This window comes from Perissodus microlepis, chromosome 22 (genome assembly GCF_051167445.1).
Source record: "Perissodus microlepis isolate ML-2025 ecotype Zambia chromosome 22, ASM5116744v1, whole genome shotgun sequence".
NCBI classification, from domain to species: Eukaryota; Metazoa; Chordata; class Actinopteri; order Cichliformes; family Cichlidae; genus Perissodus; species Perissodus microlepis.
Window position 1 is genome coordinate 22,911,876 of NC_140481.1, and position 14,466 is coordinate 22,926,341.

The window sequence follows — 14,466 nt, forward strand, 5'->3', positions numbered from 1 at the left end:
GAAAACATTTTGTCCATGTTACATAACTACTATAATATCAGTAAATATACTTGAAATACTTGTGTATTTTAAGTATATTAACAACCAGTGTTTCTAATGTCAGAATATATAGCAAAAATTCATGTTGAGAAGTGTCATGAAATATAAATTTCATTCTATGTTACAACATTTGATAAAATTCTTTATTTAATTGTATATTGTGTTTTTAAAAATATTTTTTATGTAATATAAAGTGGTCATTTAAACAATGATCCTAGCAACAATCATAACTTATTTGAAAGCATTTTTAATGACTGACCTGCTCAGGAGACAGCTGTCCATCCTCCTGCGAGGAGATGTCCGGTGACAGAGAAGCGGCAGCTGATAGTTCTTCCTGTTGAAAATGACATTACCCGTAACAATATTAAGTTTAGGGATAATTTCAACAGTAACACATTGACTAAAATTTGGTATACCAACATATTTGATATCAAACACATAGAATTTTATTTATGGAACCTGCTCTGGTGGCTTTTGTCCATTATCTGAATCCCCTTTGACTGGTATAGACAAGTTCTGTAGAGAACAGGCATACATTTTTAATAAATTTGATTTTAACTAAATAATTTAATACAATATATTTTTTTAAAAATTAAGTGAAAAGAACTAACCTGACGAAATGCATCACAAATTCTGTAGCGGTTATTTTTATTATTCTGAATACCAAGTGTCAGGCAAACTCGACCCCAGGGGCCTTCTTTATGAAGTGCATGGTCCTCCAGTTGCATGCCATGTTTTTTCAGCTGTTCCACAGTTTCAATAATTTCATTGATTGTAATCGTTTTCTTTTTGTTCTAAAACAGAAGATATAGCATTTTCAGTTTTATTTTTCGTGGAAAATGTATATGAAAGAAAAGAAGAAAAAAATACATACCCCAAATAAGCAGAAGCGGTAGACTCTAAGTGTAAAAAAGATAACATTACATTGTCATTTATATCATTGATGAATATGAAATCATAACATTTTATAAAGAATATGTATAATATTCTCAATGAATTGAGAACAATTTTAAATCTGTGCCACTACAAAACTATCAACTTTGTTTCTATTCAAGTACTATTTGAACATGTTTTTGTGAAATACAATGCCCCTGAAGAAAATGTGCAGCACTTGATGTTAAAAAGCCATTGCCTGTTAGCAACAGATGTGCCTGTTATAGAACACGTGTTAATTAATTTCTGCCGTATGCTACAACTTTGCCTGAGTCCTGTGCGCAAATCTTTTTTTGTTTTTGCTCATAGCGAAGCCTGTTATCGAAAAAACCCCCAGTAATAATATGGTGAAATAAATGTAATTTTAAGTGTTACACATAAGAAAAAAGACATTTTTACAATCAGAAATAAACTAGCTAATATCTTAGGCTAGGCTACAAGACTTGATTACTCAATTACATGTAATTGGAGATGAACTACTTTGTTAGCAAATTTTAAAAGTTAATATTTAAAGTTTATACTTAAAAAACGAACTCACCCCTTCTCCTTCTTCGGCATTTTTTCTGCACAAGACTTTTATGTTCAAAATGACATGTTTTCACCTCTAGTTTTTGAAATGTCACAGAGTCAGACACTCAAAGCTCGCATGTCCAGTAGTGGGCGGTATAGGCTCTCCAACAGATTTTGTTTTTTTCAAGTGGACCATTATGGCTTTGCAATATTGCTCCACTTGATTGAAATTTTAAAATATCTCTATTTATTCAATCATTTTATTGTAAAATTTAAATTTGCAGTTATTATCAAAGGAATACACATAATTGGTTGATAGGAAATATTAAGACTTAGACAAGAGACGTTCAAAAGACGGGAAAAAACAGAGGGGATGTGGGACGGTGACACAAGACAGTAAATTCCATTGGATTACCTACTGGAAGAAAAAAACGGAAAAGAAAACAAGCAAAAATATAACACAGTACACAACAGCAAGTATCACATCCACAACCTAGATAAGTATAAGTAACAGTAGATAATAACTATTGGTGTCAGCACGGCCCCTGCCGAGAAACATTACCATCTACATGTATTTAAAATTGAGACGTGGGCACCGGCAACTTAGGAGAGGTTGAATACACAGACCATCCCTTGGACGCCATTCAGCATGCCCAGCACAAGTGATGTTGATGTATAGATTGTGGAATAAAATTGAGGTACAGGTGGTCGGAAGGGGACACAGCAGGAATGTCTCACACCCACCTCAGTGAAACAACTGTACGCCAAAGCCCTGCATGTGTGGTGGTGTGATGGAGTGGGGATGAGGAGGGGAGGGAAGTGAAGGCAAAGTACTCTCTCGTGGGGCCAGGTCCCCCGCTGACCCAAGTAGGCACCCCTGGAAGCCACAAAGGCCCATCCGGACGGGGGCCTACATTAGCACCACCACCAAGCCCCACGGAGCCTTGGGTGGTGGGCGCACATCGTAACCCACCACAGAGGAAAATACATCCACCCAAACATTCAATAATCTCTCTGACTGCATAAGACAAAAGACACCACGGCTGAGTTTATTCTCCACCTCTGTACTAATTTTAAAGTTAACTATTGTCTTTTTTTTGTGGGTTTTAAATGTGGTGAATACTTGACAAACAAAGTAAAAAGAAAAAACAAAAAAGACAATTATAAATTAAAGGGCCTTGGAGATGTCATTCAAACTAACACCATTGCACATCAAAATATACATGTGAGTAACAGAAAGAATAAAAAAACATTTCAGAATAATTCTAAGGTGGAATTACCCTGTGGAAACCAAAATTATTCTTTTTAGAGCATTTTGAAATCACTGACAGGTAGGTCAATTATGGACAATTTGAAAGGGCTTTTATTTTTGAAAGCAAAATCAGAATGACTTGATATTTATATGGTATCACTGTGCGGCTGTATACTGTTGATCTGGAGTGGAATTACCCTGTGGAAACAGGAATTTTCCATTTTGGAGCATTTTGAAATTGTTCCGGGAGCAAGTCAGACATGGGCAGTTTGAAAATGCCTTTATTTTGGAAGGCCAAATCAGAATGACTTGATATTGATATGGTATCACTGTGGGGCTGTATACTGTTGTTCTGAAGTGGAATTACCCTGTGGAAACAAGAATTTTCCATTTTAGAGCATTTTGAAATCACTGAAAGTTAGGTCAATTATGGACAATTTGAAAGGGCTTTTATCTTTGAAAGCAAAATCAGAATGACTTGATATTGATATGGTATCACTGTGCGCTTGTATACTGTTGATCTAAGGTGGAATTACCCTGTGGAAACAGGAATTTTCCATTTTAGAGCATTTTGAAATCACTGAAAGGTAGGTCAATTATGGACAATTTGAAAAGTCTTTTATTTTGGAAGGCCAAATCAGAATGACTTGATATTGATATGGTATCACTGTGGGGCTGTATACTGTTGATCTAAAGTGGACTTACCCTGTGGAAACAAGAATTTTTCATTTTAGAGCATTTTGAATCGTTAGAAGATTAAGTCAAATATCGGCAATTTCAAAGGGCCATTACTATGAAAGGCAAAATCAGACTGACTTGATATTGATATGGTATTACTGTGAAAAAGACTGTGGTTGGAAAGTGTTGATACAAAGTTCAAATAGTATTTGGAAATACGACTTTTGCTTTTAAGAGCATTATGAAGTCATTGAAAGAGTAGTTCAAAAATGAAGATTCACAGGGCTTTTACTTTGAAATCCAAAATAAGATGGCCTTGATAGTGACAGGGCACAATTAGGGTACAAGGCTGTGTCATATAGATCATTCATTAGAGTTTGTAAAAAAAAAAAAAAAAAAAAAAGCCTAAATTCTATGTTATTATGTTCTTAACATATCTGTTAATTCACTCGAAGTTGGCTTTTATTTTGAAATCCGTTTTCCACATCCATTCCCGTAATACTTTGAATACACAGGGAACGTAAAACAAACTGGAGGCTGGCTTGACTGCAAGTCTCGAATTGGAGGCTGGCTTGACACCAGTAAAACGTGGAAGGGTACCTTTAGCGTCAGCATGAGAAGTTAAAGGACGTGACAAATCGTCAGTATTTTACCAGTCGGGAGTGAGAACGGGTTGTCCACAGCCTGCAAACCTTATAACTTTAAAGGGAACCTAGTTTGTTTAATTAATGTAGACTGTTTCAAAGGTTCAGACTGCCCATGGTAGCATTTTGTCAGGGGGCTGAATCAGTGACCCAGGATTTTATATTGTATTTTTTATTTCTTAGGTTATATATGAATATGTTAAATTCTTGTGTTATTTTAGTTAAGGTTTGTCATGTTATCATCAAGGTCCCTTTAGTTTTGAGTCTTACCAAAGTTGTATCTAAGCACATCAAACATTTACACACTCAAATTCCGATGGATACATCGGGGACAACTTGGAGTTAAGTGTTTAGCTCAAGTATACATTGTGACTAAAGGAGCCAGGGGATGGAAACTGCCAATCTTCCAGTTCCTTTCAGGCGGTATGAACTCTGGGTGTGAACAAAAGGAATGCATAAATTGCTTGGAGGCATTTAAATACTTATTGGCAAGTGACTATGACATCTGCCTCTTGAAATGGTAACTGTGAAAATATTTTCAAATAGTTCCTGGTATGGACGTTTGTTTCCACCACAGAAAAAACAAAAAACATTTCATGCCACGCTTAAGTCAGAATTTCGGCTCATTATCTCAAAATTTCAAGTAATTTTGTTAAAATGTAAAGATAATTACTCCAATTTTTGTGCCTTTTTGATAGCAATAATTTATTCAGTTTATTCAGTGGTGGAAACAAGCTTCCATACGATGTCAAGTTTTCTGATCTGACTAAAATTTTCTTTGGCTAAAGGTTTTTTGTTTTTTTTTTAACATGGAGCTGCTGCACACCCAAAGATGTATCTCTGTTTTGTACTGAGCTTTAGTATTTGACAGGCAACCCTAAATTTTTAATGTAATAATTTCACCTGAAATATTTAATTTTGTTCAATCAACCTTTGTCATTCGAACAAAGACTGAAAGTATTTCTGTTTTTTCTCATGTGTTTCCTCAGTTTTGAGCTTTCTCTGTCTGAATATCTTCACAATAGAGGAAAAAAAAAGTTTCCTTACGTGCATCTCCTCTGAAGCAGCTCTGATTTGTATTAGTAAAGTGACATCTTTTGATAGGAAGCATGTTCCAAAGATGCCAATGGGACACTGACGACAGGTCAGGCATTGTGCTGTGAAGTGGGGGAAAAAACAGCAGAGGGATCAGGTTTCAGTCAGTCCACAGTTTCATCTGTTTGCCTCTGTTAATAGTGGAGGAAGCATTTCCCCAAAAACAAATAAAAAATACATCACAAAAAAATTGTATTTTACAAGTAAAAATTCCACAATGAAAGAAATACAGTTAAGTAAAAGATCAGACAACTGAGAGCAAAATAGACCCATAATGTTAAGTGGCTTCATTCAGAATGCCATAATGGAGTAGTTTTTAAACCTATGTTGTCTTTGTGCAATCTAAGAATTCAACTACTTTATCATTTTTAAAGTCTCTTCTTAAATTTTTCTTTAACAAAAAGACTTTTTAATAATTATTTTTCATTTTTATTTTGTGTTCTTCGTTTTGTTTTTATAGTTTTTTTTTTTTTAAAAGCCCAACCTTTTCTGTGATTTTATTTTTAAAATGTCTTTCTTTAAAGCGCTTTTATAACTTTGTTTAAAAAGTTCTGTATAAGAAATGATTATTATTATTACTTGTTTGTTATTTAATTATTACATTTTTATTTTGTGTTTTTAGTCTTAAATGATTAGAAGACATGTTTCCTCGTTGAGGAATGATGAGGACCTTTTTAATTAAGGAATCAATTTAATCAAGGAAGGTGGGCAGATGAAGCTCCATTACATTGGTCGGTGGTGCAGCAGTTCCTAGTGAGGGTGTAGGTGATTCCCAGCAGGGATCCTTTTTCTGTTTGGTTGCAGAGAGACGAAGACACGCAGCCCTGATTTTGTAAAGTCATCCACTTACTGATGTCAAAGTCTAAAAAGAGGAAAAACAAGCATGATTTTTACAGATTATTCTCAGATTCTACTTTATTCCACTGAAGTCTAAGTTGTGTAAGGTTGTGCTGAGATTCTGAATAATTTGCCCTTTTGGATACATTTAAATAAAGACAATCAGAAAAAATGGTTGCAGATTGCTGGATAGTAACCACTGTTTTAATCTTTCAGCATTTTTGTATTTTAACTTATATATTTGCTTCTTAGTGTGGTGCTTTTTATATTTGTTTGGCATGTGAAAAATTGCCGGCTTGAGTGCAGCTGGAAACATAAATCCACTTTACGGTGGCTCAGAAAGCCGATGATGCCTTAAACCTGCTTGGTGACCTCTAGTGACATGAGAGCAGCTGCAACCTTATTTAATGTTTTCATTGTGAAATATTTAGGCTCAAATAAAAGTAAGAAATTATGAACAATTAAAATGCATTTGTATAGCGCTTTACTTAGTCCCCAAGGACCCCAAAGCGCTTTACACTACATTCAGTCATTCACACACTGGTGATGGCAAGCTACATTGTAGCCACAACCACCCTGGGGCACACTGACATAGGCAAGGCTGCCAGACACTGGTGCCACCAGACCCTCTGACCACCACCAGTAGGCAAACATGGGACTAGTGTCTTGCCCAACAAGATTTGGCATGCAGCCAGAAGGCAGCCTGGGATCAAACCACCTTCTGATTAGTGGCTGACCTGCTCTGCCACCTGAGCTACAGCCACCAATTACCTTGAAATTGTAAGATATTGGAGGTGTATGTAAGAAAAAACAAAGGTTTTGAGACAAAATCTCAGTGAATCACCGCCTTATCGTGTGAGAGGGCTTTGTGCGTTCCAGTGATTTCAGGAGGTTTGTTGTCAGGCTAATTTACCCCTGGTAGGGTCTCCTAAGGCAAATTGGTCCTGACAATAAACTATTGAGAAAACACCCATGGGTCCCACTCCAAGTTAATCTCGGGGTAGGGGATAGAGGGCAAGTGTCTGTTGGCCTGGCTTTAGCCTGTGGGCCCCATAACAGCTACATGGGTTCACCTTCTTGTCGGTTCATCACCTGTCGAAGGGACCTTAGGTTCTGGTGGGCTTGTTTGAGCTATGTTCTGCATAATAGTACTGCAGCTTCAAAGTTATTGGTGCCGGTCATGGAGGTAGTGCCTGAGCCTGTCAAGCTGTCAGGCTTGGTTAACCTGTGGGACTCTGGAGGCAGCTCACGGTTACCAGAGCACAGCTCTGGCAGAGTCAGAAGGAAAAACTCAGGTGTGGGAGGAGTTTGACTAGGACATGGAGCAAGACTTTCAGTTGGCCTCAAATTGATTTTGGCAAACCATCAGGTGACTCAGGAGGAAGCGATACTCTTTCACACTGTGTGCAATGGGGGTGATGTGCTGCTGACTTCAGGTGGTAGAAAAAACACTGTCAGGATCTCCTGAATCCCCCTGACATGCCTCCCATACTGAAAGCAAAGTCTGGCGATGATGCATAGGACTTGAAATAAAGCACCAGTTATTCTGCACCGCCTGTGACAAAGTGGCTAGAACGGAATTAATTTGCCAATTGTCACTTGCATATATTGTTATTTTGTGTTCTGTTATTTTACAGTCAGCCATAATGCTTTAATTTAGACATTGCTGGTGTAACTTCTCTTAACACACAATATCCCGGGTTTTGTTTGTGGTAGCAGTAGTTACATTCTTTACATCCATGCATGTGTTTTAAAGCAAACACTACTAACCATCAGATCATCTGAATTTTCTTCTGTTTACAGGCACGTCTGGTAAATTATGTTTCTTTATGTTGCTTTGGTTATACTTACCATGGTGTCCATGTTGTGTATTCAGGTCCTATATGTGAAACAGGTGTATGGGAAGGGCCGCCCACTACTTCCTGTTTATATAGGGTCATGAGGTCAATGATTGCATCACTGGGTGTAACCAAATGGAGGGTTTTTCATTTTGTATAGTATTGTTTGTTTTCTTTAAAGTAGCCTTTTGAGTTATATTGTATGCAGTGTTTTACTTTACAAACTATTTAGTTGAGTAAATGAGTTTGTCAGTTTCATGCATGACTTTATTCCTGTTCTTTGTTTAGAATTGTATTATTTGGTTTGACCTATTTTGTTTCAATGGTAGGGACTAACGAGGTCAGGTGTGGGCAAAGTCTTGTATAAAGCCAGTGGGATTTTTGCATGCCTTTTTGATTGTTTTATGGTAAAAGGGAGATGCTAGCAATAAAATATGCTTAAAAAGAACTTCAATTGTCTGCTAATGCTATTTACTTATCACCTTCCTTGCTGCTTAAGTTATGCTACTTCACACCGCCACAGTCTTGTTCCATTAAACTGTGAACACTGCAGTATTGGAAGGCTGTAGCTGAAGGTGGAGGTAACAACACAGCCTGGAGCAGACTTTAATCTTTGTGGGACACTCTGCTGTTGTTGGTGTGGCACATTTAAGCGTTGTGTAACTAAATCCAAACTGCTTGTTTCACAACCAGTCAGAACATCTTCTGGAATGACTCAAGGTTTCATGCAAACCGCAATTTTTGATGGGGTTGTCAGACGTACAGGATGAAGTAATTATTCTTCGTGCCAGCCACACCCTGATCTGTGCTTCCAGTACAGGTTTTTCACGCTCCACAGCTTTACACAGGTCTAGGAAACAATTAACAACTCAGTAGGAGAAAGCTACAGGTAAGTAACACTGTCACTGCAGATGCACAAAAACCCAGTGTCCTCACTCATGTCCCTATTGTTTTTGCCTAAAGAAGTCTAAAGATGGAGGTCAGATTTGTTTCTGAAATCAGATCTCTATGACTGGCTCTCTGTTTTGTTATTTGCTGGTCTGCTAATGTTGTGATATGGTTTATTAGAACCCAAACTTGTGTTGTAGGATGTTTGTCTTACAATGCCCTGAGGTGACTGTTGTGATTTTCGGCTATATAAATAAAACTGAATTGAACTGAGTTGAATTCAAGCCACATTTTGTGGTAAAGCTTACCAGGTTGTGTTGTCTAAACCTAACGAAGGGGCAAATAACAATTTTATTTAAAAGCAGTACTTACAGTTGGTTTAACAGAGGACTCAAACGTCTACCTCATGTTTTTAATAATTTCTTCAACCAAAACATCCTGTTTTCTTCACCTGACTTCTTAAAGCATTTCTTCTAAAGGTGAATTTCTCCCACTACCTGTGGATTCTCTTCATATTTTTACATCACGCAGACGTGGCTATGTGCAGCCTCACAACCACACTCCTAAGTTAACCTTAACTTAACCCGTACCCTGCATGTAACCTCTTGACCCGGTTGTTCAAACAGGTGTAATCCAGATAGAAATGATCCAAAATAACTTTTGTCCTGGTTGTTCAAAAAAGAACTAAATAGGAACTTTTTGATTGTGATACAGAGATTGTCAGTGCTTTAACAAGGAGCACCAAAATCCATACAAAATAAAATATCCTTAATTAATTATAGACATTTCGATAGAAACACCTATTTCATGGAATATTTGATTAGTAATGAATTCGTTATTTTTACACACCCAGTTTACCTCACCCACGTTGATACAGATGCACTGTACTGCATGAAATAAACAAATGTAGCCATGAGTAAGACACAAAAACATGGTTACTGCTGCTCCTGTTAGCTAGCAAAGCAGGTATGACCAGCTGTGAAACATGAACATCCTTCTTCTCTGCAGTAACACACTTTCTTCACTGTTTTCTTCATGCTTTTACTCCACTTAGGCTGAAACTAAAACTTGCTTCACTGAGCAAGAAACTAAAAACTGACCAGCAGATGGAAGCAAACCTTCAGAAAATGGACTGAAAATGAGGTTTCACCTTTAAAAGTCTTAATTCATTACATTTTATAATCTATTTTTAGATTATTGCTTTGACTTCCACCACACAGCTCACAGTTTATTTGAAATATTTTCTGTCTTTAGATTAGATTAGATTCAGTTTATTGCCATTAAATGCCACTCGTCATTATTTATTTATTATTTTTCTATGCTTAGAGATAAGTTCATTTATTTATTTATTTTAGTTAGTTGTTTATTTATTTGTGTGAAGGGAACATGCAAAGTAAGCATTTCATTGCTCAGCGTAACCATTTTTGTTTTGCGGTGTATATGACAATAAACTTCTAAAATGTTGAATCTTAAAAAAGGATACAACTCACGTTTGGCATCTAATGTGTATACACAATATACACACACATATATACACAAACCATTTATGATTTTAATAAACAAAAACCCAAGTCCTGCATATATATTGTATGTTTGAAATATAATTTAATAGACTTTTATTACAATAAATATATAGGTAAATTTGGTGATAATTTCAAATCATAGCGAATACAGCAGGCAGTTTATAAATTATGATCCCTGTTTGGAATCAAAGAGGATATTGGGTGATTTCCAGGTGGCGTTGACCATCTTTTATATACAGTCTATGTTAACACCAGGCATCATGCCTTTACCTTAACTCTGGAAGTTAAGGTTTCACCTCTCATCCGAGAAGCTTCTTCAGTTCAGTTCAGAACTGAAGAAGCTTCTCAGATGCTTTTCTTTCCAAGCTTCTTAACTCTGGAATGTACCTGTGGCAATGTGTTTGATGTGCAGACAGAATTCTTCAAGTCCTTTTATTCCAGGTCAGAATTCACAGAATCAACCTGCTGATTCGTGTTACTCACCCACTTTTCCCGTGTAGCAACTGAACTGGGTGTTGTTGCAGCTCTCAGTGGAGCTGAACAAGCAGTTAGGTCCAAAACCCGCTGTGCATGTGTTACAAGTCAGAGATTTGCTTGTGAACCAAGGAGGAAGAGAAATTTCAAGAAACTGTTCAGGAAGTTATGACCACAAGTTACTGGAAAAGTTATCAAACATAAATCAGATAACTCATTCAGTTTCCTGATTGTGTTAAGTAATTGTTTTTCTAATAGTTATATATGCTGGATAAGTGCATGTGGGATCATGCACTTACACAAAACACACAAAAATTATGTGATAAAAACATTTACAAGACAAAACATGTTTAATGGTAGATATTTAATGACACTGATTTAAATTTAAAAAATCAAAAAGCCATCACTGATTGCAAATATTTTTAATTTGGTTGGTAACTCCCTGACAACCACTGGTTGCTAGGGAAAAGAAACAGAATGGGTTGGCAAGTGGTTGCTGTCGGTCAGCAGGTGAGGTCAGCTGCAAAGAGGTATGCAGTGCAAGATCTTGCGGTTGCTCTATTCGTGAGTAGACTACTGTGGACACCCACAGCATGGAAGATGCCAAAACTGTGAAAAGTGTCTTGAAAATAAAAGCTGCACCTTGTGAAATCTGTGTGTGTGTGGCTAAGCTGATCATGACGTGATTGGGAGGTGATGAAACTACAGCGTAAATTTAACTCACACATTCAAATCCACTGTTATACAATCTGTTTATCTGACTTCCACTAGCCTTCCAGGAAGCACTTGCCAGCCACCTGTGAAATACACAATTTCTCCAAGCAACCGCTGGTTGCCAGGGGTTACTGACCAGTGTTTGGACATGTGTGACTGTAGTTTGTAGTATTAAAAGCAAAAGTACTTTTCTTTTTTACAGGTTATTTTATTAGATTTTTTAAATCATTTTATTGCATTTTATTGTTAAAACTACATATCAAAGTTTATGTATATGTGTCATAGGTGGGTCATAAGAAAAAGCTGGAGAGTCATGAGATTGTTGTTTTTTTTTAGCTTTGAAATATCCAGATTAAATTAATGAATAAACAAATAAATAAATACATAAAAAAAATAAATTAAAAAATTAGTGAAACATGCAAATATTTAAGTAAAAGCACTTTAAAATTACATTGAGCAACATTTGATATTCCAACACTGCAGATTTGCAGCGCAGGGTACACACTGGACAGGTGGCCAGTCTGTCACAGAGTAAACACTGACAACGTTCATACTCATACTCACACCAGTAGCCAAGATAGAATCAGTAACTAACCCCACAAACTGCTGGTCTCTGGGTTGTGGATCACACAGAGAGAAGCTCCACACAGGAAGAGCTGACAGTGGATTTGAAACTAGGACCGTTTTACTGTTTCATAACACTTATGCTGAAATGTTGCTAATTTTAATTAAAAGTGTGATAAAATTGTTTGTAACCTGAGACGTTCAAAGATGTGACCACTTGTGAAAGTAAATTTGTGCTCAAAACAGTTTTTGGTGAAGACATTTTTATATTCTTAAAAAGACTAAAAATGTACAATTGCACCAGCATCTGGTCCATCTTACCTGTAGCAAACAGGGCCATCAGTGCTGCACAGATGCACAGAAGATTTTTCATCTTGCTTTTACACAGTTGAGTGTTTTATTGAGAAATTGCAGATAAAAAGACCAAAAACAAGTTTCCAGATGAGCGCTGGCGATGGTTTCAGATGAGGTTCTTAACTCTGCTCAGCTGCTTATGTGTGGAAAGGCGTATCATCAGGTCCTGAATACAAACAATAACGTCGGAATATTGTCTGAATGCAGACAATAGATTAATGTTGACACTGATTTCTATTCATCTGCCAATATATTACCTCGCAGCCAACTGAGATCTGTTTGAAAAGGATGAAGCCTATTGAAAAAGGAACACACACAAAAGAGAGAGAAAAAGATCACTGGAGTCTCACTGTGTTTGAACCTTTGCAAACTGGGAAATATTTAAAACCAGTATCATCATTTTCCTATAATGCATTTGGTTTTATAAAGAACAATGCCCAGTGCACTCCTTTCATTCTCATGATATAGAGCTGCCACATAATTACAGTAGTTGCATCATCTCCCGATCTCGTCACGATCAGCGCAGCCCACAGATAGACTTTTAAGAGCTGTACTTTCTAGATGATGAGATATTCAAAGTTTTTACAATTTTCACCACAATTGCAGATTTTGCTGATGAACCTCTGCCCCTCTATGATACTCCATTTACCCAACCATGACCCTGAGCTAAAACTATGTTTTAGGATTCTTATTATTATTGTACCTGAAAGCCATGTTTCATTTCCTTTAGGTTTTTCCATCATTGTTCACAGGCTTGGTCACCAAGCATGGATTCAAACATGCATCCCTAAGATGCATGCTGTTGAGCTATCTAGGATGATCTCCTCTGCCAAAATGTCACTAAATTTTAACAGAAGACACCAATTCATTTACTTCTCATACTCTAGACCAGAGGCTGGAAACAGTCAGGATTAGGGTTAACATTCAACCCTATTAAGACATATATTGCATGTATACCCCTCCAGTTACATCCATCCAGCTCTACAAATCATAGGATGGTCGAGTACACAAAGATACCTGGCTCAAGGATGGACTCTTTATTAGCTAAAAGGCAGCTGATTTTGAAAAGCTACAATGGTTTCAAACCTCACACCTTTCAGGGTTTCATCCTCAAGGGAGTGTAGTTCTTGTGTCTGCTACAATAATCTGGTGAAGACCGCGCTGTCCATTCAAGTTGATCTTTCTTAGTGGTTAGTTTAATTTTTTTTTCTTTTTTTCTTCATTTTCTTTCTTCACATGTTTTATTGCCACTCGGCTACGAGTCAGTCAGTATTTCCAAAGAAACAAGAAAAATTTTAGGCAATCGTGGACATCTGGTGATAACCAAAATAATCATTAAGAGGCTTTTGGTACAGCACCTTCATTGCAACTGATTTTACTCAGCAAGAGGCAGAAAATTCCAGCAAAGACTGCCAACCAGTCAGAAAATACACATTATTCCCTATCAACCAAATTATTTATCACATCCATTATGGCAGAAAGCTCGTGAGCACTCATGTGTATGTATGTATGGAACATCAAGAAATCACAAGATGAAATTCAAAATCATATTCTATTTCAGTGTATCAGCTCAGCAGCAGTACAAGACTCTTAGGGTGTTTTTAGACCTGTAGTTCACTACTCTGGTTTGAATCAGTTGATGAGTTTGTAAACTTGTAGCTTTTCTCTGTAGTTTGGTTTGTTTTCAAGTGAACTCCAAGTCATATATAATCAGAAGTAGTTAAAGGAATTGGAGTCAACAACTGGAGTGACTTTGGACCAGCTTGACGAGTTCTTTCCATCAAACTAATTCAAATACACTTTTGCATCCCAGGTGAAGGTATAGGTTCAATTCCCACTCATAATACCATACTTTTCTTATATGTACTTGTATGTACTTCAGTGGCCTTGTTTCACATGTCCAGTAGACTTTATGATATAGGTGCAACAGTGATAATTCAAAACACAAGTAAGTGGAAAACAACATTTTTGCTATTGAGTGCTTAAACCTCTACCTGCTATGCTCTTGAAAATCCTTGGTGGCATCCATATTTCAAATCCTTGACATCTCTATGGTTCTTAGTCACAGACTTTTTGTAAGCAAATGTACTCTATATGAAAGTCACATATGATGCTAAAGATGT

At 36.8% G+C, this 14,466-nt stretch overlaps 1 protein-coding gene across 1 annotated transcript; it reads right to left on the reverse strand.

Annotated features, from left to right (window-relative positions):
• Positions 1–4,964: 4,964 nt before the first annotated feature.
• Positions 4,965–13,057, reverse strand: LOC146363200 (uncharacterized). Its single transcript, XM_084918965.1, has 4 exons — positions 13,047–13,057; positions 10,721–10,830; positions 5,879–6,013; positions 4,965–5,213 (listed from the first exon to the last, which is right to left on the reverse strand). The coding sequence occupies exons 1-4, from the start codon at positions 13,055–13,057 to the stop codon at positions 4,993–4,995; spliced, it is 477 nt and encodes a 158-aa protein (XP_084775091.1). The 3' UTR covers positions 4,965–4,992.
• Between the last annotated feature and the right edge of the window lie 1,409 nt (positions 13,058–14,466).

Bases quoted from the DNA above. Each gene is read 5' to 3' on its own strand.
- LOC146363200 (XM_084918965.1), bottom strand. The intron at 6,014-10,720 runs GTGAGTAACACG...TCCTCTTTTTAG, and splicing joins TTGCTACACGGGAAAAGTGG to ACTTTGACATCAGTAAGTGG. The intron at 5,214-5,878 runs GTAATGGAGCTT...CCCACTTCACAG, and splicing joins CTGCTGCACCACCGACCAAT to CACAATGCCTGACCTGTCGT.